Source organism: Aotus nancymaae, unplaced genomic scaffold, assembly GCF_030222135.1.
Source record: "Aotus nancymaae isolate 86718 unplaced genomic scaffold, 86718_ANA_hifiasm-v0.15.2.pri h1tg000028l, whole genome shotgun sequence".
Classification (NCBI taxonomy): domain Eukaryota; kingdom Metazoa; phylum Chordata; class Mammalia; order Primates; family Aotidae; genus Aotus; species Aotus nancymaae.
Window position 1 is genome coordinate 9,361,096 of NW_026988441.1, and position 27,791 is coordinate 9,388,886.

Consider the following 27,791-nt stretch of genomic DNA (forward strand, 5'->3'; position numbering starts at 1 on the left):
AGGAGTAGAGAGGCTGAGGCGCCCCGCCCGGTCAGCAAGGTTGCGCGTGCCCCTGTGAGACCGCCAAGATGGTGGTGGGCGCGTTCCCCATGGCGAAGCTGCTTTACTTGGGCATCCGCCAGGTCAGCAAACCGCTTGCCAACCGCATTAAAGAGGCCGCCCGCCGAAGCGAGTTCTTCAAGACCTATATCTGCCTCCCGCCCGCTCAACGTGAGTCTGACCCCAACTCCCTCCAACCTTTTTCCTTTTTCCAACCCCTCTCAGGTGGTTGCCCAGGGGATGGACTTCTGTCCACAACCAGTCACAGCCCGAACCGGCAAAGTCCAGTGGCCAATAGGGAGGGCTCCTGATAGAGGGGCGTGCGGATAGCCCAATAGTGAGGGCGTGGCGTGGCATAAGGGGCAGGCCGAGGCGCCACCGCGCAATTTGGAACTACCAGCCAATAGGGGAAGAGAGTGCTTGGAAACTGACGCCCTGTTAAACCAATAGTGTGAGGGATGGGAGAAATTTGGACGGTGCTTTCCGGGACAGAGGAGCTAGGGGAGGGGCTGAGGAGAAACCGGACGGGGTCCTATGCCCGGCCATCCTTGGGCGACTTGATTTCCAAAGCTGCACCCGCTGCCTCAATTTCCCCACTGACGTGGGAGGTGGAAGGTGCTTGTATATTATCCGTTGAGGACATCGGCGTGCCTCAGTTTTACTTTAGGCAATAAGTCTGGGTTAGGGGCATGGTTCAGGAGTGAAGTCTGGGTTCTGGGGGCACGGCCTGGGAATTTGGAAGAGGACTTTGACCCAGAGAGGACATTCACCTGTCTACTCATTAATGCGCTCATACGCCGTCCTTTCATCGGTAGACAGACTGTGCGGGCTTTTTGCTCAGCACTGGGAGATACACTCCTGATCCATCATTGTCAACCCAGAGTGGTCGGGAAATTGCGAGCTCAGAGGAGCTGGCTGACCCAGGGACGTGAGGCCAGCAGGGCTGCCTAGAAAGGGCCGCCCGAGCTCAGATCTAAAGGGCATAGTAAGGTCCGGCGCAGTGGCTCACGCCTGTAATACCAGCACTTTTGGAGGCCGAGGCGGGTGGATCACATGAGGCCAGGAGTTCAAGACCAGCCGGGCCAACTTAGTGAAACCCTGTCTCTACTAAAAATACAAAAATCAGCTGGGTGTTTGGTGGTGCTCACCTGTAATCCTAGCTACTTGTGAGGTTGAAACAGGAGAATCGCTTGAACCCGGGAGGTGGAGGCTGCAGTGAGCCTAGATTGTGCGACTGCGCTCCGGTCTGGGTGACTGAGTGAGACTGTTCTCAATCAACCAACCAATAGAAATAAAGGGCAAGTAAACACCCAAAATATAAACTACTTTAAAAAGGTGATCTGTGTGCTCTGTGGGAACATAAAATAAGGGAATTTAGCATAATTGTCTGGATCAGGGGAAACCACCTTTGCAAAATTATGACTGAGACAATGAAAGAGATCTAACTTAACTGACTCCAAGCTGTCCTTGTTCATTCTGGGCGAAGGCTGAGCTAACTGGCTCATCTGATCTTGTGGCCCCCACACGCAGCAACTGACTGAGCACAAGAAGACCTCTCGGACTCTCTATGATTTCATCTCTGACCATTCAGCACTCCTGGCTCACTGGCTTCCCCCCACCCACCAGGTTATCTTTAAAAACTCTGCTCCAATGGCAACAAAAGCCAAAATAGACAAATGGCATCTAATTAAACTAAAGAGCTTCTGCACACCAAAAGAAACTAACATTAGAGTGAACAGGTAGCGTACAAAATGGGAGAACATTTTTGCAATCTGTCCATCTGACAAAGGGCTAATATCAGAATCAACAAAGAACTTCAACAAATTTACAAGAAAAAAATGACCCCATCAAAAAGTGGGCAAAGGATATGAACAGACACGTCTCCCAAAGGAGACATTTATGCAGCCAACAAACATGAAAACATGAAAAAAAGTTCATCATCAGTGGTCATTAGAGAAATGCAAATCAAAACTACAATGAGATACCATCTCATGCCAGTTAGAATGGCGATCATTAAAAAAATCAGGAGACAACAAATGCTGGAGAGGATGTGGAGAAATAGGAACACTTTTACACTGTTGGTGCGAGTGTAATTTGTGGAAGACAGTATGGCAATTCGATTCCTCAAGGATCCAGGACTAGAAATACCATTTGACCCAGCAATCCCATTACTGGGTATATACCCAAAGCATTATAAATCATTTTGTTATCAAGACACATGCACACTTAGGTTTATTTTGGCACTGTTCACAATATTAAAGACTTAGAACCAACCCAAATTCCCATCAATGATAGACTGCATAAAGAAAATGTGGCAATTATATACCATGGGATACTATGCAGCCATAAAAAAGGATGAGTTCATATCCTTTGCAGGGACATGGATGAAGCTGGAAACTGTCATTCTCAGCAAACTAACAAAACAACCGAAAACCAAACACCGCATGTTCTCACTCATAAGTGGGAGTTGAACAATGAGAACATATGGACACAGGGAGGGGAACATCTCACACCAGGTCCTGTCAGGGGGTAGGGGGCTGGGGGAGGAGAATAGCATTAGGAGAAATACCTGATGTAGATGACGGGGTGATGGATGCAGCAAACCACCATGGCACACGTATAACTATGTAGCCTGCACATTCTGCACATGTACCCCAGAACTTAAAGTATAATAATAATAAAAACAACAACAAAACTCTGCTCCAGCCGGGCCCATTGGCTGATGCCTGTAATCCCAGCACTTTGGGGGGCCCCCGAAGGGGGTGGATCACCTGAGGTCAGGAGTTTGAGACCAGCCTGGCCAACATAGTGAAACCCCATCTCTACTAAAAAAATACAAAAGTTAGCCAGGCCTGGTGGCGGCCACCTATAATCCCAGTTACTTGGGAGGCTGAAGCATGAGAATCGCTTGAACCCATGGGATGAAGGTCGCATTGAGCCGCCTCCGTCACACCACTTCACTCCAGCCTGGGCAAAAGAGTGAAACTAGTCTCAAAAAAAAAATTCTGCTCCCCAAATGCTCAGGGAGACTGATTTGAGTAATAATAAAACTCCTGGCTGGGTGTGGTGGCTCACACCTGTAATCCCAGCACTTTGGGGGGCCAAGGTGGGTGGACCATGAGGTCAAGCGATCAAGACCATCCTGGTCAACATGGTGAAACCCCGGCTCTACTAACAATATGAAAATTAGCTGGGCATGATGGCGTGCGCCTGTAGTCCCAGCTACTCCGGAGGCTGAGGCAGGAGAATTGCTTGAACCCAGGAGGTGGAGGTTGTGGTGAGCCGAGATTGCACCATTGCACTTCAGCCTGGGCAACAAGAGCGAAACTCCATCTCAAAAAAGATTAATTAATTAAAAAGAAATAAAACTCCTGCCTCCTGCACAGCCAGCTGTGCGTGAATTACTCTTTCTCTTTCAGTTCTCTTGTCTTGATGAATCGGCTCTGTCTAGGCAGCGGGCAAGGTGAATGAACTCCTTGGGTGGTTATACACCATTCATTCCATCCATCCATTCATTACTTCCTTTAGCTAGTATTTTGTGAGATTCTGCCCTGTGCCAGGCCTTGTGCTGGCAATGCTGGCAAAACAGCAGGGACCCAACCAGCACTAATCTGTGCCCTCAAGGAATTCCTAGTCCAGCGGGGATGGATCTATTCCCCATCAGTGGGCAGAGCTGAGATGGTGGAGTCTACTGGGCACCTGCCTGACCTGGCATGGGGTTCCTGGCAGAGGAGACATCTGAACTAGGACCTGAAGGGTGAAGATATCGCCAAAACCAGCAGCAAGGAAAGCGTTGGGGCAGAGGGAGAGCATACACAAAGCCCACATGGTTAAGGGAGTGCACCTTTTCCCTGCTGTAGGTCTGGATGCTTCAAGTTTGCTTTCCAGGGCCCAGGATTCTAGGTTCTTTGGTGTTTGGTGGGGTCTTTGTTGGGGCTGCAGACCGTAGAGTGGGAAAGTACTAGATTTCACAGTTACCAAAGTGCTTTCCTGTTAGCCGTCTCGTTTGACCCCCACAACTGTTTTGTCCCCATCTCAGGAAAGAGGAATGACTTCCTCTGGTTTATAGAAGGAAACATTGAGGCCTTGAGGGCCAAAGTGAATTGCTCAGGTCATCCGCGGAGATTGGTGCCAGAGGTGGAACTTTGGGCTCTGGATTCCTGCACCCAGTTTGTTTCCTCTCTGCCTGTCTTCCAAACACCGTGACACTCTTAGCATTGTGGTTTAGAAAATGGCCTCTGGAGTCGGACTGACATAGCTTTGAATCCCTGCCCAGACTGATGACTTTGGGCACGTCATTTAGCCCCTCTGAGCCTCAGTTTCCACTTCTGTACAGTGGGTATGATGTAATAATCACAGTAATGGCCTTGCACTTTGTGCCAAGCCATGTGCTCAGCACCTCCCAGCATCTGATATTGAGTCCTCACCAAACCTGGTGAAGTAGATACTATTATTATTCTCGTGTCGTGTGTATACCATATATGCATTATGCTATGAGTAATACTTATTGTGCCGTTGTGAAGATTAAGTAAATGGATGTAAAATGTGAAGTCAGCACCTGGCAGGGGGTCATGGCTGTCATGTAGATGTTACAGATACAACAGCCAGGAAGACAACAAAACAGCTTGCCCTCGGGTACCTTACATTCTTGTGGAAGAGGAAGCCAGACAATAAATGAAATAAATAGTTGGCCAGGCACAGTGGCTCACATCTGTAATGCCAGCACTTTGGGAGGCTGAGGCGGGCGGATCACGAGGTCAGGAGATCGAGACCATCCTGGCCAACATGATAAAACCCCATCTCTACTAAAAATGCAAAAATTAGCCAAGGGTAGTAGCACTCACCTGTAATCCCAGCTACTCAGGAGGCTGAGGGAGGAGAATCGCTTGAACCCAGGAGGTGGAGGTTGCAGTGAGCTGAGACTGTACCACTGCACTCCAGCCTGGGCGACAGAGTGAGACTCCATCTCAAAAAAATAAAAAAATAGTTAAAATGTGAAGCATATTACATAGCAATAATTGCCCTAGGAAAAAAATTTACTATCATGCCTCTTTAATTTCCTTTAATTTACAACAGGGTTTGGCAATCCAGCCCACTGCCTGACTTTGTAAATAAAGTTTTATGGTAACACAGCCACTCCCATTTGTTTACGTATCGTCTGTGGCTGCAGAATTGAGTTTGTGTGGCCTACATAACCTAAACTATTATTTATTGATATATTTTTGAGACAGAGTCTTGCTTTATCTCCCAGGCTGGAGTGCAGTGTCACGATCTCGGCTCACTGCAACCTCCATCTCCCAAGCGATTCTCCTGCCTCCGCCTCTCGAGTAGCTGGGACTACAGGTGTGCACTACTACTCCCAGCTAATTTTTGTAGTTTTAGTAGAGTCAGGGTTTCACCATGTTGGCCAGGCTGTTCTTGAATTCCTGACCTCAGGTGATCCTCCCACCTTGGCCCCCCAAAGTACTGGTATTGTAACCACCCAAGGTGTTCACCTTGCCTGCTACCTAGACAGACCCAATGCATCCAGACAGGGGAATTGCAATAGAGGAAGAATAATTCACGCAGAGCCAGCTGGGTGGGAGACTGGAGTTTTATTATTACTCAAATCAGTCTCCATTTGGGGAGCAGAGTTTTTAAGGATAACTTGGTGGGGTAGGTGTGGGAGCCAGTGAGCTAGGGGTGCTGATTGGTCAGAGATGAAATCACAGGGAGTCGGAGCTGTCTTCTTGCGCTCAGTCAGTTCCTGGGTTGTTGGGGGGGCTACAAGATCAGATGAGTCAGTTTATTGATCTGGGAGGGGCCAGCTGATCCATCAAGTGCAGGGTCTGCAAAATATCTCAAGCACTGATCTTAGGAGCAGTTTAGCGAAGGTCAGAATCTTGTAGCCTCCAGCTGCGTGATTCCTAAACCATAATTTCTGGTCTTGTGGCCAGTGTTGGTCCTACAAAGGCAATCTAGTCCCCAGGCAAGAAGGAGGTCTGCTTTGGGAAAGGGCTATTTGTTTAAACTATAAACTAAGTTTCTCCCAAAGTGAGTTCAGCCCAGGAATGAACAAGGACAGCTTGGAAGTTAGAAGCAAGATGGAGTCAGTCAAATTAGATCTCTTTCACTGTGTCAGTCATAATTTTGCAAAGGCAGTTTCAGGGTTACAGGCATGAGCCATCATGCCCCGGCCTCAAAATCTAAAATATTTACTCTCTGCCCCTTTACAGGAAGAGTTTGCTGACCCTGCTTTAGAATAGTATCCCTGCCCTTGTTTTTTATGACATTGACATTGGAGCCAGTTGTTTGATTGATTGCCTGTCACGCATTCTGGAGTCTCCTGATTGCTTCCCCTGATTGGATTTGCGTTCCACAGACTTAGGTGCCTCCTAAGGACATCAAGGACATCCCCTCTGGGGGGCCCTGAAGTCTGTTTGTTCCGTCATTTGTGATGGCAATTTGGGTCGCTTGGTTAAGGTGTAACCATGTCAAGAACCTTTCCTTTTCCTCTTAGTAATGAATAAGCAGTAGATTTGTTTAGAAGGTAGAGCCGGCAGGATTTCCTGTGGATTGGGTGTGAGACAGCTGGCTGGAGGAGGGGCAGGTTGGGCAGGAAGATCTGGAGCTCAGTCAGGGACAGGTGGAGCTGGAGATGCTCCCAGATATTGCGATGCACTGGCTTCTTGCATTTACACCTTTTAATTACATTATTATTGTCTTCACACTGCTAATTGCCCTTTGCTCTGGCCCCCAGCCGTGGCGATTGGAATTTCCCAGGGTGCACTGGCGGCCCTGCATTCTCTCACACCAGGCGTCCTGAGCTGACCAGTAAATCCAGTATCTATCTGTACCTTTGGCTGAGATGCTTTTGACTCAGCAGGCTGGGCCCAGCTGTCTCACAGGAGAGGCTGGAGCGGGAGCTGTGGCTGCCCGAGGGAAGAACAGTACATGCTAGAAGCATAAATCATAGATGATGCACCACGCTGGGGAGGCAAAGAGCTTTTTAAACACAGAATTCCTTTGTTTAAGTTATTTTAACCCAAAAGTAAAGAAGGTAGGTGATTCGAGGCAGGCTGAACCCACGCCTGCAAAGTGCACTTTTGGCGCTTCCAGGGAGGCTATGAGATGTCTCTGGGCAGTGGAAAAATACAGCTCATCTCTGCTTCTTCCTTTGGCGTGTGCTGGTCCTTTTTCTGGTTTACCACACACGATAGGGAGTAGAGTGACTGGTCCCCCAAAGATGTCCACATCATAATCCCAAGAACCTGTTGAATATGTTACCATGCACAGCAAAGGTGACTTTGCAGCTGTGATGAAGTGAAGGATTTGGGGATGGGGAGGTGATCTTGAATGATGCAGGTCAGGTCAGTGTGATCACAGGGGGCCTTATAAGGGAATGAGGGAGGCGGGAGAGGGAAGGATTTGAAGATGCTGCCTCGCTGGCCTTGAAGATGGAGGAAGGGAGGCAGGAGCCAAGGAATGCGGGCAGCCTCTGGAAGCTGGAAAAGCCGAGGAGATGGATTCTCCATTGGAGACTCCAGAAAGTTACACAGCCCTGCTGACACCTTGAGATTAGCCTAGTGAAAGCCATTTTGGACCCCCTTTTTTTTTTTTGAGAGTTTCACTCTTGTTGCCCAGGCTAGAGTGCAGTGGCACAATCTCAGCTCACTGCAACCTCTGCTTCTCAGATTCAAGTGATTTTCCCGCCTCAGCCTCCTGAGCAGCTGGGATTATAGGCGCCCACCACTTCGCCTGGCTAATTTTTTCTCTTTTCAGTAGAGCTGGGGTTTCACCATGTTGACCAGGCTGGTCTTGAAGTCCTTGAACTCCTTGACCTCAGGTGATCCACTGTCCTCCCAAAGTGCTGGGATTATGGGTGTGAGCCACCACGCCTGGCTTCTTTTTTTTTTTTTTTGAGATGGGAGTCTCACACGGTTGCCCAGGCAGGAGTACAGTGGCACGATCTCAGCTTCCTGAAACCTCTGCCTCCTGGGTTCAAACGATTCTCCTGCCTCAGTCTCCTGAGTAGCTGGGAGATTACAGGTGCATGTCACCACTCCTGGCTAATTTTTGTATTTTCAATAGACAGGGTTTCACTATGTTGGCCAGGCTGGTCTTGAACTCCTGACCTCAAGTGATTCACACACCTCAGCTTCCCAAAGTGCTGGGATTACAGGTCTAAGCCACTGCGCCTGGCGCCCATTTCAGACTTCTGACTTCTGGAAATGTAAAATAATAAATTTGGGGCAGGTACAGTGGCTCATGCCTGTCATCCAGCACTTTAGAAGGCTGAGGCAGGAGGATCACTTGAACCCAGTAGTTCAAGACCAGCCTGGGCAATAAAGCCAGACCTTGTCTCTACTAAAAAGAAAAAACAACTAATGGCATGTGGTGATGCATGCCTGTAGTTTCAGCCACTCAGGCAGCTGAAGCAGGATTGCTTGAGCCCAGGAGAATGAGGCTGCGGTGAGCTGTGACCGTACCACTGCACTCCAGCCTGGGTGACAGAGCAAGCCCCTGTCTCAAATAGTAATAATAATTTGTGTTGTTTTGAGCCACTGCATTTGTGGCAGTTTGTTGTAGTGGCCGTGGGAAATGGATACACCATGATCATTCATTCAGGTTGCTGAGGTCATTTTTTCAGAAGTGCTTGGCTTTGTGGCCATTCTTAGGAATTAGGCCGTGGACTTTGTTTCTTTTCTTTTTTTTTTTTTTATATAGCCATCTGATCCAAAACTTGGTGGCTTCGCACAGTAACTCTTAGCTGGGTGCAGTGGATCACTTCGGGCCAGGAATTCGAGACCAGCCTGGGCAACATGGCAAAACCCCTTTTCTACTAAAAACACAAAAAATTTGGGAGGTGCCTGTGTTCCCAGCTACTCGGGAGGCTGAGGGAGGAGAATCATTTGAACCCAAGAGAGGCAGACGTTAAAGTGAACTGAGATCATTGCCACTGCACTCTAGCCTGGGCAACAGAGCAAGACCCTGTCTCAAAAAGACAAACAAAAAACTGAGTCACTCTTAGTTTCTGTTAGCTCTGTGGCTTGCCTGGGCTCAGCTGGACAGTTGTTTTGCCGGGTGCTGCTTGGCGGGCTCTTATCCAGGTGCAGGCGGAGGTGGCTGGGCTGGAGTCATCTGGAACTGGCACTGGGATTGGGGTGTGGGTTCCCTCTCAGTGTAGTCTCTGGGCCTCTCTTCTCCACGTGGTCTGTTCTACAGGGTAGCTGAATATCTCACATGGTTTCTCAGGACTCCCCAAAAGCCAGATATTCATGCGGGAAGAAGCAGAAGCTTCAGGTTACTTAAGGGCAAGGCCTGGAACCTTCCGGCATCATTTCCACCACCCTCTGTTGATCACAGCAGCCCCAGGCACAGACTACAGTGAGTGGGGGAGAGGACTGCACAGGGCGTGATTCGGAGGGGTCCCCGACGGCAGTCTGCCACAGAGTAGGCACTCTCGGCTTCGGATCTTGGCACTGCCACTTGTTAGCCGTGTGACTTTGAGCAGGGAGCTTGACCTCTCTGAGCCTCCATTTCCATAATTATCAAATGGGGTAATAATAGAACTTACCTCCTAGGATTCTTGTGAGGATGCATCAGGATAGTGGACAGGAGAGCCCTGGCCCAGGACGTGCTCATCTGGTTGCTAGTACAGGCTGGGAATATACATGAAATCCTTTTTTTTTTTGAGACAGAGTCTAACTCTGTTGCCCAGGCTGGAGTGCAGTGGCACGATCTTGACTCATTGCAGCCTTCACCTCCCAGGTTCAAGTGATCCTCCTTCCTCAGCCTCCTGAGGATTACAGGCACCTGCCACAATGCATAGCTAATTTTTGTATGTTTAGTTGAGATGGGTTTCACCATGTTGGCCAAGCTTGTCTTGAACTCCTGACCTCAGGTGATTTGCCTGCCTCGGCCTCCCAGAGTGCTGGGATTATAGGCATGAGCCATGGTACCCAGCCATGTTTTATTTATTTATTTTTTGATACGGAGTCTCACTCTGTCACCCAGGCTGGAGTACAGTGGTGCGATCTTGGCTCACTGCAACCTCCGCCTTCTGGTTTCAAGCAGTTCTCCTGCCTCAGCCTTCTGAGTAGCTGGGATTACAGGCACACACCACCATGCCTGGCTAATTTTTTGTATTTTTAGTAGAGACAGGGTTTCACCATGCTGGCCAGGCTGGTCTCGAACTCCTGACCTCATGATCTGCCCGCCGTGGCCTCCCAAAGTACTGGGATTATAGGAGTGAGCCACCGCGCCCAGCCCATGTTTATTTTTTATTAACAATTTTTTTTTTTTTTGAGGCAGAGTTTTGTTCTTGTTGCCCAGGCTAGAGTGCAATGGCACGGTCTCAGCTCACTTCAGTCTCCACCTCCCAGGTTCAGGTGATTCTCCTGTCTCAGCCTCCCAAGTAGCTGGGATTACAGGCATGCGCCACCATGCCTGACTAGTTTTTGTATTTTTAGAAGAGACTGGGTTTCACCATGTTGACCAGGCTGGTCTTGAACTCCTGACCTCGTGATCCGCCTGCCTCAGCCTCCCAAAGTACTGGGATTACAGGTTTGAGCCACTGCTCCCGCTGACTTTGACATTATTTGTGGCTGTCACAGCTGGCAAAGACGTAACTAAGACACACACACTCAGATGGAGGAAGTGTGTCATTGGCTGCATTTAATCTCACTGCTCCTTTTTTAGTTCCACCCTTTATTATGCCGAGGTATTTGCTGGAATTTACTCATGCACTCATGGCTAAATCTTCTGGCCGATTTCTGAACAGGACTCTTTTTCAGAAGGCCCTGCATAGGGGGCTGGCTGAGTTGCAACCTGAGTGCATCCCAGGGAATCTATCTGCCCTGGCCGCAAGCAATATGCCAAATGGACAGGAGAGGGCACCCGTGTCAGCCTGGGGATGGCCCCTGCCTGTGAAAGTGCCAGAGGTCATCTCTGTCATTGACCCTGGTGTAGCTCTGTATCAATTTATGCTCATCTGTAATTAATTGAAAACCCAGCCAGTAAATATCGATCAGTCCGTAAATCAAAAGGGTGTGTTTTTGCTGGCTTTTTCGTAAGTCCTGAGGAAGCCCTCTTCGTGGTTGGTGTGGTGGCTCAGTGGTGTCATTGGGAACCTGAGGTCTGTCTCTGCCGTGTTGATGCTCAGGCAGTCCACATTGCCTCAGTAGGGCTACTGCGGCTCCGGCCATCGTACCTTTATGCTTCATGAGGGAGGAAGTCTGTGTGTGTGTATGGAGGGGCAGGTTGCCAGCTTAGTGAGGGAAACATCTTAAGGAGGAAAATCCTTTTTCAGAGGCCCCCAGGAAACTTCCCTCACTGCCAGCTTACCACAACCGGGTCACCTCCCATCCCTTGGTGTACGGGAGGTCGCGGTGGTGAGTATCGGCTTCTAAACTGTAAGGGAGGCAGGGAGGATAGAATTAGAGAGACTAATATTACAAACAACAATATAAAGTAGCACCGGTAATCAGGAGCACTAAAGCTGTTCTGAAGTCTTTTTTATTTTCTTTTCTTTTTTTGTTTGTTTGTTTTTTTGTTTTGAGATGGAGTCTCACTCCACGCAGGGTGGAGTGCAATGACGTGATCTCAGCTCACTACAACCTCTGCCTTCTGGGTTCAAGCGATTCCCCTGCCTCAGCCTCCTAAGTAGCTGGGATTACAGACATGCGCCACCACACCCGGCTAATTTTTGTATTTTTCGTAGAGTTGGGGTTTCACCATGTTGGCCAGGCAGGTCTTGAACTCCTGACTTCAAGTGATCCACCTGCCTTCCCCTCCCAAAGTTCTGGGGTTACAGGTGTAAGCCACTGCGCTCGGCCTCAGCCTCTCTGTTAACTGCTTCCTCTGAGCCTTAGAAACTCTGGAGTGTCCTCTATACCAAGTTGAGTTGGTCTCTCCAGGTCTGGGAGGAGAGTAGAGGTGGGGATCATTTTCTGGGGTGTGGCTGTGCTTCAGTCCATTAGGAGGCTGAGTAATTCATTAACTCAACAGATCTTTATTTAGTCCCTGCTATGTGCCAGGAACTGTTCTAAGAGGCATGACTCAGTAGTCAACAGAACAAAGATCCCTGTTCTCATGAGGCACATTTGAGGGTATTAGTTACTTGCCTAGTGATGCCAGGATACAGAGAGGTGCTTCATCTCGGATTTCCCGCCAATTTCCCAGGCTGAATCCAGCGACCCACCCTGCATGGCATCCCCATCCCAGCACAGTCTCTAGCCAGGGAATGCAGTGCCCTAATTGGCCAGGCTCAGGAGTGCGGTTACCTTCTTCTGAATCCCTTGAACCAAAAGTTGGGGAGATAGGATACCCCAAGATGCTGGGCGGATGGAACCAGTCTCCTCTGGTAACTGGACCACTGTGTGTTGCTGCAGTCTTGGGTTGCTGTAATGGAAAGATCAAGCCAGGTCTCTGGGAGGAAGCACTGCCCCGCTATTGTGGCCCATACAGTTCTGTTAACACTTGCAGCACCTTCAGAGCAAGCTCAAAACTGGCTGGATTGGGTGGGGCGCGGTGGCTCAACCCTGTAATTCCAGCACTTTGGGAGGCTGAATCAGGGGAATCACCTGAGGTCAGGAGTTCAAGACCAGGCCTAGCCAACATGGTGAAACCTCATTTTTACTAAAAATACAAAAATTAGCCAGATATGGTGGTGCATGCCTGTAATCCCTGCTATTTGGGAGGCCAAGGCAGGAGGATCACTTGAAACCAGGAAGCAGAGGTTGCAGTGAGCCGAGATTGTACCACTGCACTCCAGTCTGGGTGACAGAGCAAGACTCCGTCTCAAAAAATAAATTAAATAAATAAATAAACAGGCAGGATTGCTAGGTGCGGTGGTTTAACACCTGTAATCCCAGCATTTTGGGAGGCTGAAACTGGAGGACCACTTGACCTCCACAGGCTCAGGTTGTAGTGAGCTGAGATCACACCACTTCACTGCAGTTTGGGGTGACAGAGTGAGACCATGTCTCAGAATCATCATCATCATCATCATCATCATCTGGCTGGATCACATCTAGGGAAGAGCAACCAGGGCAGAGACTGGCTTCAAGCCATGTTTACCCTGAATAATAATTTCTTGACTGATAATAACAGCTTTCACTTAACATGCTTTCCATTATCTCAGCAAATGATCTTAACTGCCTTACTAGTGAGTTTATGACCATCCTGGTTTTATCCCCACCCCTCCACCCTGGGCCAGGAAGGGTGGCTCGCACCTGTAATCCCAGCACTTTGGGAGGCCTAGGTGGGTGGATTGCCTGAGCTCAGCAGTTTACAACCAGCCTAAAAAATTAGCTGGGCCTGGCGGATTGTGCCTGTAGTCCCAGCTACCCAGGAGGCTGAGGCACGAGAATTGCTTGAACCTGGGAGGCAGAGGTTGCAGTGAGCCAATATCATGACACTGCACTTTAGCCTGGGCGACAGAGCAAGACTCTGTCTCCAAAAAAAAAAAAAAAAATAGAAGTCACATCCCCACTGGCTCCCAAACTCCTCCTCTTAATTATTAGCCCTCGATTATTTTGGTATATTCTTTGTTGAGATCTATACAATGCAGTGTTCAGATCTAAAGCCTACAGTTCAGTGAGTATTGGTAAATGTACATACCCACGTAACTAGGACCCAAGATATAAAACATCGTCATCTAGAAAGTTCCCTGCCCTGTCTCCCTATCTGATTTCTCTGCTTATTGATTAGTTCTGCCTGTTGTTCAACCTTATGTAAATGGAATCATACACTATGAATTTTATGTTTAGCTTTTGTTCATTTGATATTTTTTATTTTTGAGATTAAGTCTCACTCTGTCGCCCACGCTGGGGCGCAGTGATGCAATCTTGGCTTACTGCAACCTCCGCCTCCCGGGATCAAGCGATTCTCCTGCCTCAGCCTCCTAAGTAGCTGGGATTACAGGTGCACGCCACCATGCCTGGCTAATTTTTTGTAGTTTTAGTAGAGAGACAGGATTTCACTGTGTAGGCCAGGCTGGTCTTGAAGTCCTGATCTCAGGTGATCCACCCGCCTTGGCCTCCCAAAGTGCTAGGATTACAGGCGTGAGCCACCACGTCTGGCTATTTGATACTTTTGAGATACTTGTGTCTGCATGTATCAATAGTTTATTTCTTCTTCCTTCTTCCTCCTCCTCTTCCTCCTCCTTCTTCTTCTTTCTTCTTGACAGGGACTCCCTCTGTCACCCAGGCTGGAGGGCAGTGGCACAAACACAGCTTACTGCAGCCTCAACCTCCTGGGCTCAAGCAATCCTCCTACCTCAGCCTCCTGAGCAGCTAGGATCATAGGCATCTGCCACCATGCCCAGCTCAAGTGATCCTCCCCTCCTGGCCTCCCAAAGTGCTGGGATACAAGTGTGAGCCACCGCACCTGGCCAGTTTATTTCATTTATTACTGTGTTTTTTTTTTTTTTTTTGAGAGGGAGTCTCGCTGTGTCTCCCCAGGCTGGAGTGCAGTGTCTCTATCTTGGTTCACTGCAACCTCTGCCTCCTGGGTCCCAGTTCAAGCAATTCTCTCGCCTCAGTGTCCGGAGTAGCTGGGATTACAGACATGTGCCACCATGCCCAGCTAATTTTTGTATTTTTTAGTAGAGACAGGGTTTCACCATATTGGCCAGGCTGGTCTTGAACTCCTGACCTCGTGACCCACCTGCCTCCGCCTCCCAAAGTGCTGGGATTACAGGTGTGAGCCATTGCGCCCGGCCAAGACATAAATTATATAATGTATGCTGTTTCCGTCAGTGGTATACTAATAGCAATTGCATGATAATTCAATCCCAGAGAAAAATTTTAACTAAAATAACGAAGGATTAAATTTTTTATTTTAATTTATAGATACATTTTTGTTTCAGAGACATATGATAGGACGTTTGAGCATAAAAGAGTCACATTAGGATAAAACTTTATAGAGAAAGTAAAATGTAGGTGGAACTTCAAAGGCAGCAAGGAACAATGCAGACTCTTAAAAAAGAGCTGGTTGGTGTATTTTTAAATAGCTTTGGAGGGAGACAGAGGAGCAGGGGTCTGGGAGCCACTGGGATGTCTTTGGCCCAGATCTTTCCCATCCCCATCACCTCGTGGCCAGGCTCACAGCTAAGCAGGGCCCCTATCTAGACCTCAGTATCAGGTGTGGTTTTATCCCCAGCAACACCAGGCAGGGTCACTGGAGTTGAAGGGCAAGGCTGAGTGGGCTCTTGACGTCTGCATTGCGCACCAGCCCCATGCCAGAGGAACTGGCTTGTATTCAGTGTGACACTTGCTCCCTGGGCTGTTCCCAGAGTCCTCCTCGTTCACCCCTCAGTCAAGGAGGGGTCCTGGGCTTAACCCCACTCTCAGAGTCACCTGGCATGTGTGGTCCTAGTCTCTAGTTCCTTCTGCTTCTTGCCACCACCCTTTCCCCTGCCCTCTTCCCATGGGTGCCTAGGTCTCAGCCTCCCTGCTGGCTAAGTTACCTCTCAGCCATCTGCTCCCACCTCAGTTTGAGGCTTGCACTGATTCCCTCCCCTTCTGTCTACTCCCCCAACCCGCTTTGTTTTTGTGGCTTCTGCTGTTTTTCCATCCATGACTGCTATTTGACTTGGGCTTGAGGAGGGAGCAGAGATATAGGCTTAACCAGAAATCCCAGGGCCAAGGTGGCTTGTTTGATTTTTTTTGAAAAAAGTTTTAATTATCTGTTTTGGCCAGGCATAGTGGCACACGCTGGTAATCCCAGCACTTTGGGAGGCCAAAGCAGGCAGATTGCTTGAGCTCAGGAGTTCGAGATCAGCCTAAGCAACATGGCAAAACCTCGTCTCTATTAAAGAAAAAAAAAAGCCCTGGTTGTTTTGGCTGAACATGGAGGCTCACGCCTGTAATCCCAGCACTTTGGGAGGCTGAGGCGGGAGGATCATCTGAGGTCAGGAGTTTGAGAACAGCCTGGTTAACATGGTTAAACCTCGTTTCTACTAAAAATATAAAAAATTAGCCAGGCGTGGTCATGTGCTCCTGTAATCCCAGCTACTCGGAAGGCTAAGGCAGGAGAATTGCTTGAACTTGGGAGGTAGAGGTTGCAGTGAGCCAAGAACACGCCATTGCACTCCAGCCTGGGCAACAGAGCAAGACTCTGTCTCAAAAAAATATAAATAAATAAATAATTGGCCAGGCACAGTGGCTCATGCCTGTAATCCCATGTAATCCCAGCACTTTGGGAGGCCGAGGTGGGTGGATCACCTGAGGTCAGGAGATCAAGACCAGCTTGGCCAACATGACGAAACCTTCTCTCTACTAAAAGTACAAAAATTAGTCAGGCATGTACCTGTAATCCCAGCTACTCGGGAGGCTGAGGCAGGAGAATCACTTGAACCTGGGAGGTGTAGGTTGCAGTGAGCCAAGATTGCGCCACTGTACTCCAGCCTGGGCAACAAGGGTAAGACTCTGTCTCAAAAAAAAACCAAAAACAAAACAAAATAAATATATATACATATATATATATATATATATATATACACATATATATATATACACAGACACACACACATACACACACACATACACACACACACACATTAGCCAGGCATGCTGGTTCTCGCCTGTAGTCTCAGCTACTCCGGAAGCTGAGGCGGGAGGATTGCTTGATCCCTGGGATTCAAGGCTACAGTGAGCCATGATTTTGCCACTGTACTCCAGTCCGGGTGACAGAGTGAAACCCTGTCTCAAAACAAGAACAAGACTTCCTTACTCTCTTTCAATTGCTGACAGAAATGCTGGAATTGGGCTGGGCGTGGTGGCTCACACCTGTAATCCTGGCACTTTGGGAGGCCGAGGTGGGTGGATCACAGGGTCAAGAGATCGAGACCATCTTGGTCAACATGGTGAAACCCCGTCTCTACTAAAAATACAAAAAATTAGCTGGGCATGGTGGCGCACGCCTGTAGTCCCAGCTACTCGGGAGGCTGAGGCAGGAGAATTGCTTGAACCCAGGAGGCGGAGGTTGCGGTGAGCCAAGATCGCGCCATTGCACTCCAGCCTGGGTAACAAGAGCGAAACTCCGTCTCAAAAAAAAAAAAAAAGAAATGCTGGAATTTATGAGATTATAGATAGTGTCGTAGGGTCTCTCCTGGCCTTTTAATTGTTGTCATAAACTATGCTGCAGGATTAAGGAGCCCAACAAGGCCTTTCACAGCTAGACAGGTGAACCTGGCATGAATTCCCAGAAGCAGAATGACTGACTCCAGGGTGTGCATGGATTTACACTTGCACCAAGCAAATGGGTGAGAAGGTCCATTTCCTCACAGTCTAGCCACCTGGGGGCTGTTTCTGTTTTCATTTCTCTACTTTGAACTAATTTTAGACTCACAGAGAAGTTACAATAATAGTACAGAGAGTTCCCACATACCTTTCACTCAGAGTCCCCAGATGATAACATTTTACATAACCACAATGCAGTGAGGCGACCCAGGAAATTAACACTGCTGTTATGCCATTAACTAGCCTGCAGGCCTCATTCCCATCTCAGCAGTGTTTCCACCAGTGTCCTTTTCTGCCTGTTGCAGGATCTTCTCCAGAAACCCACGTTCATTTAGGTGTCATTTTTTTTTTTTTTAAGACAGAGTCTGGCTCTTGTTGTCCAGGTTGGAGTGCAGTGGCATGATCATGGCTTACTGCAGCCTCCACCTCCTGGATTCAAGTGATTCTCCTGCCTTAGCCTCCTGAGTAGCTGGGATTATAGGCACCCACCAGCTACCATGCCCAACTAATTTTTGTATTTTTAGTAGAGACGGGGTTTCACCATGTTGGTCAGTATGATCTTGAGCTCCTGACCTCGTGATCTGCCTGCCTCGGCCTCCCAAAGTGCTGGGATTACAGGTGTGAGCCACTGCGCCTGGCTTCATTTTATTTATTTATTTATTTATTTATTTATTTATTTATTTGAGACTGAGTCTCACTCTGTCACCCAGGCTGGGCAGTGGCATAATCTCGGCTCACTGCAACCTCCGCCTCCCAGGTTCAAGCAGTTCTCCTGCCCCAGCCTCCCGAGTAGCTGGGATTACAGGTATGTGCCACCACGTTCGCCTAATTTTTTATTTTTAGTAGAGACAGGGTTTCGCCATGTTGGCCAGGCTGGTCTCCAACTCCTGACCTCAAGTGATCCACTTGCCTCAGCCTCTTTTAAGTGCTGGGATTATAGGTGTGAGCCACCAGGCCCGGCCTTAATAAAGGAATTTCGAAACATTCCTCATTTGGAAATTTTTTTCTCATCTTTTACTATTTTTTCCCTATCTTTTATGCTCAGTTGATTTCCTTGTATGGAAGATAAGGATTTAATGTTTTTCCTCTCCCTCTCCCATATTAAATACCTCTCACTCCTCACTAGTGAACAGTTCCAGTTACCTGTTCCCCAGGACTTAGCCTCTCAGTAGCCAGCATGTCCATCGTGGCCCTCTTGCCATCCTAGGCTCCAGCAGTCACTGCTGTGTCCTTATGACAACTCTTCACCATCACTCACAGTAGAGTAGTGGCCCTTATGAGGAATACCTCCCCTTCATTTTACAAGGAAGCAGCCATCAAGTTCAGGCGTGTTCCCAATAGTGGGGAGAGGCGCTTTCTCCTGTCTTATTTGTCCATAAACTCCAGAGGCCCCGGTCCCCCACCGGAGGGGACGTGTTGTGTCCTAGCAGCCCATTTCCTGAGGAAAGGGTTGCATTCCAGCCACCTGCGGTTTCATGCTCAGAAAAATGCTTGAACAATAGTGAACTGCGGCCAAGTACATCACTTTACTTGACTCCGTGGGTTAAGATATCCCTCTTTTCCCCTGGAAATCTCCCTGGGTCTGATCAGCCACTGTGTTGTGACCTAGAATGTCTGGAGCTCTGGGACTGAGCAAGATCTGAGCCCAGGAGTTTGGGTCCTGAAGTTCTGAGTGGCCCCTGGAAGTGCATGTGACAGTTGAGTGAGAAGAGGGCTTGGGAGATGGTGCCCTGAGAAATCCCAGCCACTCAGGCCAAGGAAAGGATCTGTAGCAGAGACAGATGGATGGAGGGGTGCCTGGAGCCTAGAGAAGCACACGTCTCTGGGAGGAGGGGTGATGCCACATTCTCTTGAGGGGACAGATAACCCCAAAAGCATCGGGAGAGAGAGAGAGAGAAGGGGGACGAGGGAGCCAGGGACAGGGAGCCATACCCAGTGTCCATGGGGACCTCCACAGATCAGCTTTTTCACTGAGGGCCTGCTCTGTGCCTGATCGGGGTGGGGGGTGGGTAGCAGGGACAGTGCAGTGACTGAGTTAGCCTCAGGCCCTGTCCGCATGGGCCTCACAGTCCAGTTGGAGAGACAGACTTGTCACCATGCAGTGACGACTCAGAGCAGTCAGAGCTTGGATAGAGGAGCCTAGGGGTCTGGAGGTCAGGGAACGCTTCCTGGGGGAGGGGACATCTGAGTTAGGATTCTCCGGTATGGAAGACAGATGAAAGGGAATGAGTCTGGGGGAAGAGAGTCCAGGAGGAGGTGGAAAACGATTCTCTGTAACCCAAGAGTAGATTCAGACCAGTGGGTAGGATGTACTTCCAGGAATAAAATTCCTAACAGGAGTCAGGAAGAGGATATTAGGTTAACATTTATAAACTGACCATTTTGTCACTTACTCTGTCATTGCCATTCTCCCAGTCCTGCCAGTTGAGTATTTTGACCCCCAGTTCTGATAAGGAAACACCAAGGCTCAGCTTGCATATCCAGAAAGTCACAGAACCAGGATTTGAGTCCAGGTTGCCATTTATTAAGTCCTTGCTGCTATTTATTAAGGCTGGCCTCATTTAGTTAAGCCCATGGAGCTTTGAGAATCTTCAGAATGTATCTGACCCAGCCTGTGGTTCAGGGAGGGCTTCTTGGAGGAAGGGACAGTCCAGCTGAGATTTAAAAGATGAATTGGTATCTTCAAGGGGTTTTTTTTTTTGTTTTTTTTTTTTAAAAGATGAATTGGGAGCCAGGCATGGTGGCTCATGCCTGTAAGCCCAGCATTTTGGGAGGCTGAGGCAGGTGGATCATGAGGTCAGAGGTTTGAGACCAGCCCGGTGAAACCCCGTCTCTACTTAAAAATACAAAAATTAGCTGGGCATGGTGGCACACACCTGTAATCCCAGCTGCTTGGGAGGCTGAGGCAGGAGAATCTCTTGAACCTGGGAGGCGGAGGTTGCAGTGAGCCAAGAATGCGCCATTGCACTCCAGCCTGGGCAACAGAGTGAGACTCTATCTCAAAAAAAAAAAAAAGAAAGAAAAGAAAAGAAAAGAAATAGAAAAAGACAGAAAAAGAGGAATGGAGGGGGCCAGGCATGGTGGTTCACGCCTGTAATCCCAGCACTTTGGGAGACTGAAGTGGGTGGATCACCTGAGGACAGGAGTTCAAGACCAGCCTGGCCAACATGGTGAAAACCCATCTCTAATAAAAATACAAAAAATTAGCCGGCTGTGGCAGACGCCTGTAATCCCAGCTTCTCGGGAGCCTGAGGCAGGAGAATCACTTGAACCTGGGAGGTGGAGGTTTCGGTCAGCCGAGATCACGCCCCAGGCAGAAATATGACATGGTATTAGCCTAGGTATGGAATGCAAGAGTGAGCAAAACAGCCCTAGGCGCACCCACTGCAGAGCTTATGGTCCAGTGGAGGAGACAGAACTGTCACCAGTGACACCCAGGATTGGTCAGGGCTGGGATATAGGAGCCCAAGGGGCTGAGAGAGCCCAGAGGGGGCACCTGACACCACATGGGCAAGTCCAGGAGAGCTTCCTTAAGGAGACAGCCAAGCTGCATCTGTGGAAGACAAGTAGGAATTAGCAGATATGTAGGAGAGAAAAATCAATAAAATCAAAAGATGTTTTTCTGAAAAGATGAATACTAATCAAGGGGAGAAAAAAGAAGGAAAACACAAATTTTTATCAAAAGCAATGAAAAATGAGACATTAATACAGTTCCTAACTGTAGGATAGCAGGAGGATATTAGGAACAACTTAAGCCAATAAATTTGGTAGCATAGGCTGGGCACGGTGGCTCACGCCTGTTAGCCCGGCACTTTGGGGGTCTGAAGTAGGTGGATCATTTGAAGTCAGGACTTTGAGACCAGCCTGGCCAGCATGGTGAAACCCCACCTCTACTAAAAATACAAAAAAAAAAAAAAATTAGCCGGGCATGGTGGCAGGTACCTGTAGTCCCAACTAATCGGGAGGCTGAGGTAGGAGAATCACTTGAACACAGGAGGTGGAGGTTGCAGTGAGCCAAGATCACCCCACTGCACTCCAGCCTGGACGACAGAGCGAGACTCTATCTCAAAAAATACAAATAAAAATTGGCAACATAGAGAAAACAGACAGTTTCCTTGGAAAACACAATTTAGCGATATTGACACGAGAAGAAACAAAATCTGAGTAGTTATATCTGTTAGAGATGTTGAATGCCCCTTCCCATGAAGAAAACTGCAGGTCCGAGGCTGGTGCAGTGGCTCACACTTGTAATTCCAAGTTTGGGAGACTGAGGTTGGAGAATCTCTTGAGCTTGGGAGTTAAAGGCTGCAGTGAGCCATGATCACGCCCCTGCACTCCAGCCTGGGGGACACAGTGAGACCCTGTCTCAAACAAAAAAGGAAAACTACAGGTTCCGATGGCTTCACTGGTGAATTCCTCCAAACATTTAAGAAGGAAAGAACACCGTCCAGGCACGGAGGCTCATGCCTGTAAGCCCAGCTACTTGGGAGGCTGAGTCAGGAGGATTGCTTGAACCCAGGAGGCAGAGGTTGCAGTGAGCCGAGGTCGTGCCTCTGCACTCCAGCCTTGGTGATAGAGCAAGACTTTGTCTTGAAAAAAAAAAAAAAGAAAACAGAACATAAAGTAAAAACTGCATACAAATCCCCTGTAGAAATGGGGGTGGGTGGAAGGGCAGGCCACATGGGAACAGAGCGCTCAACCTTTCATAGCGGGGATGGATTATGAGTAGTAACGATGCTGTAGATCTGGACAAACCTCCAGTTGAAGAGCTCAGAAATGAGTGAGGGATGCTTACTGTGAGATGTCCAGGAGATGGCGCTAGGGGAAAACAGGCTGGTGAGGGCAGTAGTTGAGGGTTCCTCTGAGGAGGGGACTTTGACTTTACATTTTATAGTTTGAGCACTTTGTTTTCTTGCAGTCTTACTTTTATTTGCGGCAGGGGGAGTGGGGGGTGGGGTTGGGGGGAAATGGTAGGTTTGTTCTTTTCTTCTAACCAATTCCTTCTGATTGCTGCATAGAGGACAATTGCAGAGGGTGAGGCTGGGGCTGGCATATGGGAAGGAGGCTGGAGGTGGGACCCACTTAAGCGTTAGGCTTAGATCTAATGAGCATCATGCGCAGGCCCAGCCTGGCACTGGGAGTGCTGGGGACACAGTAGTGACCATGACAGCCCTGGGCCCTGCTCTTGTGAGGCTTGCAGGCCAGTGAGGGAGACTGATGGCAGACAAGTAACTAGATAGCCACCATTCCTGATTGTGATAGGCACTCGGAAGGGGATAGACAGGGTGTATTCCTCCTGTTCTCGAGGTCAGGGAGGGGATGTGGGTCAGAGCTGGGATGGAGCCTGGACCAGGACAGCAGAAGGGAATCCACTGGGAGAGACGTTCAAGATGCAGAATGGACCCGACACGCAGCTGAGAGGCTGTGGGAGGAGGGTAACAGCTGAGATGAGGCCCTGGTCTCTAGCGGTGGGACAGGTGGATGTGAGGCCGGGAGCTGGGTTCAGATTCGAACACGCTGAGTGTGAGGGTTCTGGGAGACATCTGGAGCCTGTTGTCTCCCCCAAGTCTGGTGAGTCCTCCAGCTTATCCCGGCCCGGCCCCTCACAGCCATCCCTTCTTCACAGCCCTTCACTCCTACCTGGACCATGTTTCCTGCACCCCACATCTGACCGCTGGCCTGAGGGAGAATGCCGTCAGCCCCCACTCTGAAAGCCCTCAAACACGTGCCTGTGTGCACACACACACCCTCTTTGATTTGATTTCCTGTGCCCTGGGTATGTGCCCACTCCAGTTGGCATACCCAGACCTACCTGCTTGTCCAGATCTCCATGCCTGGTCTACACTGAGACACTTGCAATTACACGCTAGAACCCTCACCCAGGAAGGCCAGAGGAGCTGGAGCCCTCGCCGCTCACCACTCTCTGGCCACCATGCTAGGTGTCCCTGACGTGAAAGAGACAGTGACAGTTACAGACCCAGCTCTGGGCCGACCACCAGGGCTGGCACGTGTCATTGTCAGGATGCTGTCCTTCCTGTGTTACAAAGGGGGTTGGGGAAGGCTGTCATTGCCCAGGCAGCAGGTGACAGAGCCCTGGGGAGACTCCAGGTCGGCCTGACCCTAAGACCGCAGTGTGGGAGGGGTTTCCACAGCTTGGACCCCAGGAACCCACAAGCCCAGGGCCTAAGCCACAGTCAGCTCTAGCAGTCACTGTAGCAGCTGACAGTGACTGCCTGGGCTCTCGGCTCACCGCTCAGGTCTTCCCTCCAGCTCCAGCAGAGCTCCCCAAGCCTTCCTGCCACCCCACCCCCGTTGAAGATGAAAAATCCTGTAGTGGCTGGGTGCAGGGGCTCTCGCCTGTTGTCCCAGTACTTTGGGAGGCTGAGGCAGGATGATTGCTTGAACCCAGAAGTTCAAGACCAGCTTCAGCAACATAGCAAGACCACATCTCTACAAAAAGAAAAAAAAAAAAAGAAAAACAGCCAGGCATGATGGGGCACCTGTAGTTCCTATAGTTCCAGCTGCTCCAGAGGCTGAGGGGGAGCATTGCTTGAGTCTAGGTGTTCGAGGTTGCAGCGAACTGTGATGGAGCCACTGCCTTGCATTCCGGACAACAGAGTGAGATCCCATCTGTTAAATAAATAAATGTGACACAATATGGCAAGACTCCGTCTCTACCCACCCCCCAAAAAAGTAGCCAGGCGTTATGGTTGCATGCGCCTGTAGTTCCGCTATTTGGGAGGCTGAGGTGGGAGGATGACTTGAGCCTGGGAGGCAGAGGTTGTAGTGAGCCAAGATTGCACCACTGCACTCCAGCCTGGGTGACAGAACCAGATCCTGGCTCAGGGAAAAAAAAAAAAAAAAGTGCCCTCTAGTGTGTTTTCAAGTTGACAACTGAAGCTTTTCTTCATAACCTTAATTAGTTGTGAAGGATATAATTTCTGGTTCTGGTGTGTTATGATATTGACATGTTCAAACAGCTGGTAGATCCTTCCCTTCATATTTATTGCAGTTACTTACAATAATAATGATCTGATGCCTACTAATGTCTGGTTTAAAGACATGTATATAAAAGGCCAGGCATAGTGGCTCAAACCTGTGATCCCAGCACTTTGGGAGGCCAAGGCAGGCGGATCGCTTGAGCCCAGGAGTTTGAGACCAGCCTGGGCAACATTCTGATACCCTGATATTGATACTGAAGGTGTACCGCTAGTCCCAGCTACTCAAGGGACTGAGGTGGGAGGATCACTTGAGCCTGGAAGGTCAAGGCTGCAGTGAGCCGTGATTGTGCCACTACACTCCATCCTGGGTGACAAAGCAAGACCCCATCTCAAAATAATAAAAAAGAACAAGGTCTTCTTTTTCAGTCAGAAATTTCACATGGTTTCTTTTTGTTTATGTAATTTTAAATTTACAGTCCACATACCCACAGAATTCCATCTAATGATTTATATGTCGGCAACCAAAATACATACAGAAATGTACATGTTAATTTCCTGTGACTGTAAGGTTCTAAATGCTGAATTATTTTCTTCTGGATTGAGTTAACTTTGAAATTATTATTAGTGCACAGTTCCTTTAAAACGTTCATCTGTTATACATTTTCATGAATTATTACTAAACCTTAAAAGTAAAAGGAGATGTTGGAAATGAATCTGCAAAGGCACTAGACCAGGGTCCCCTCTATGGTTTCATGTGCCCTTGGATGAATATTAATTATTGCAGGAGTGAGTCAGGGTACAGCATCCATTCTGCATTGGTTTTAAAGACTCAAGTGCTGAGAATCTTCCTTCATAAAGAAGCAGCTAGGCAAGGAAGGAGTTTTTGTTACAGCAGCACCACTTACCTCTTGAGCTGCCTCCAAGGTATGTGTCCCGAACCTCACTGTGAAGAGCCCCAGCTCTTAGCTCCACCTTCAGGGCTGGTGAAATTCTAGGACTGGAGCCATCAGACTTGCAAAAATGATTGATCACTACTTGTTCAGAGGCACTTAGCATCGACTCCTGCCTTAAGCTGCTCTTTCTTTGGAGCCAGGAGCCCCCACACCCTCTCCTTAACTGCAGCCCCAACTCTGCACTTTGGGAAAATAATGCAAGAAAGGGGGTTGGTCTTTCTCCTGGGAACTGGGTGGGGCAACAGTGCCAGGACAGGACTGCTGGGCTGGCAGTGGCTTAAGGGAGGAACACAGGGAGCTAAGCATCTGGCAACGGGACCTTTACACCTTCCATGAACTTAGCGCTGTGGGAGCTCCTGGTATCCTTCCTGGGGTGTGGCCCCCCAAGTCTGAGGACCTCCCCTCTGGACAGTGTTCCTCATCCCTGGCTAACTTGCTAGAATTTTCTGGTCTTTTGAAAGACCCCAGAGTTACCCAAGCTAGGTGACTGCATTCCCTGGGTGAGAGGGGTGGGGCTTGCAGGAGCACCCAGAGTGTGGCCTGACTCTTTCTTTCCCCGTAGTGTACCACTGGGTGGAGATGCGGACCAAGATGCGCATCATGGGCTTCCGGGGCACGGTCATCAAGCCGCTGAACGAGGAGGCGGCCGCCGAGCTCGGCGCGGAGCTGCTGGGCGAAGCCACCATCTTCATCGTGGGCGGTGGCTGCCTGGTGCTGGAGTACTGGCGCCACCAGGCGCAGCAGCGCCACAAGGAGGAGGAGCAGCGCGCCGCCTGGAACGCGCTGCGGGACGAGGTGGGCCACCTGGCGCTGGCGCTCGAAGCGCTGCAGGCGCAGGTGCAGGCGGCGCCGCCACAGGGCGCTCTGGAGGAACTGCGCACGGAGCTGCAAGAGGTGCGCGCCCAGCTCTGCAACCCCGACCGGTCCGCGTCCCAGGCAGTGCCTGCGTCCAAGAAATAAGAGCTTGCTGGAGCCTGAATTTGGGCGTGGCCATATGTACCTAACAGTGGCCTTCTTCCCGCACCACCACTGCCTGCGCTGGCCGAGTGGAAACCACCAGGATCTTGATGCAACTTGGTATTTGGTTACCCCGGCTGATGGGGGCAATGTTTACCTGCGACTGGGACCAGCAGGCAAAGCGTTGCAACATAGCCCCCTCCATCATCCTTCACCCCCTAACCCCCACTCCAAACCAGGCCAACCTGCAAGGCCCCAGCCAGCAGGACATCGCGGGCACTCTGGCAAATGAAAAAGTGGAACCTGGGCTTGAGCTGACTCCAGTGTATTATTGTTACCCCCGGCCCCGGTTTACCTGATCAGTGTTAACCTTTCCTGGGACACTCTTCCCTTACACTGGAACACCCCCTTCTTTTTGTCAATCGGTACAGACCACTGTAAGGAAATGAAGTGTCTTGCAGTGGCGTTTTCTCCCCGTCACCTTCAACGTCACCTCTAGCTGGGGATCACTGCTCTCTTCAGGAGAAAAAAGGTGTGGCCAGGAGCTGTGGCTCAGGCCCGTAAACGCAGCACTTTGGCAGGCGGAGGCAGGCAGATCACTTGAGGTCCGGAGTTCAAGACCAGTCTGGCCAGTATGGTGAAACCCCATCTGTATTAAAAATACAAAATTTGGCTGGGCACAGTGGCTCACACCTGTAATCCCAGCACTTTGGGAGGCTGAGGCGGGTAGATCACTTGAGGTCAGGAGTTCGAGACCAGCCTGGCCAACATGATGAAACCCCATCTCTACTAAAAATACAAAAACTAGCCAGGTGTGGTAGCATGTGCCTGTAATCCCAGCTACTCGGGAGGCTGAGGCAGGAGAATTGCTTGAACCTGGGAGGTGGAGGTTGCAGTGAGCCAAGATGGCACCATTGTACTCTAGCCTGGGCAACAGAGCAAGAATCTGTCTCAAAACAAAACCGAAAATTAACTGCGCATGGTGGCGGGTGCCTGTAATCCCAGCTACTTGGGAGGCTGAGGCAGAAGAATTGCTTGAAGCCGGGAGGTGGAGGTTGCAGTGAGCTGAGATCGTGCCATTGTACTCCAGCCTGGGTCACAGAGTGAGACTCTGTCTCAAAAAATAGAAAAAACCCACAAAAGGTCCTGGCCTGCAGTCAGTCCGTGGAATCACTGTAACTCCTTGAGGCCCCAATTGAACTATTCCAGCAGAACCCCCTCATCCTTGAGTCTATGGCACAACCCACTGGAATGACGCTGCAGGGGCTTTTCTGGCAATGTCCTCCAACCCCCTTTCCATGGTGGAAAATTTGATCCTAATTAGGGCTAATCCAGCCTGTCCTTCAGCCTCGGTCTCCTGTTTCCCTGTCCTCAGAGTCCCTGGACCTTGTACTGCATTGTGGGTCCTTTGTTACTTTCCCCACCGTGCTCAGTAGCATTTCTCAGGGCCCCTTTCAAATCCAAGTCCATGGATTCAGTTGTCACATCCTCCTCCTTCCATCCACGTCTCCTGATCTGTGTGTTCTTGCTTTCTTTCCTCGCAGCTCTGGACTGATCTGACAGTCCATCTTCATATAGCGGTATCTTCCTGCCTCCACAGTCCCCAGTCCCACTCCCATCCCACTGATTAGGCCACCAGTTGGCCTTAACTCCTTGATTCATTTCCTGGGGCTGCC

General features: G+C 49.5%; 1 protein-coding gene across 1 annotated transcript; it reads left to right on the forward strand.

Annotated features, from left to right (window-relative positions):
- Window positions 1–26,433, forward strand: OPA3 (outer mitochondrial membrane lipid metabolism regulator OPA3). Its single transcript, XM_012446591.2, has 2 exons — window positions 1–210; window positions 25,721–26,433. Exons 1-2 carry the CDS (start codon window positions 69–71, stop codon window positions 26,116–26,118), a joined length of 540 nt encoding a protein of 179 aa, XP_012302014.1. The 5' UTR covers window positions 1–68; the 3' UTR covers window positions 26,119–26,433.
- The last annotated feature ends 1,358 nt before the right edge of the window (window positions 26,434–27,791 follow it).

Coding starts and splice junctions, on each gene's coding strand:
- OPA3 (XM_012446591.2), top strand. CDS start 69: ATGGTGGTGGGCGCGTTCCCCATGGCGAAGCTGCTTTACTTGGGCATC. Junction 211..25,720: donor CTGCCTCCCGCCCGCTCAAC/GTGAGTCTGACC, acceptor CTTTCCCCGTAG/TGTACCACTGGGTGGAGATG.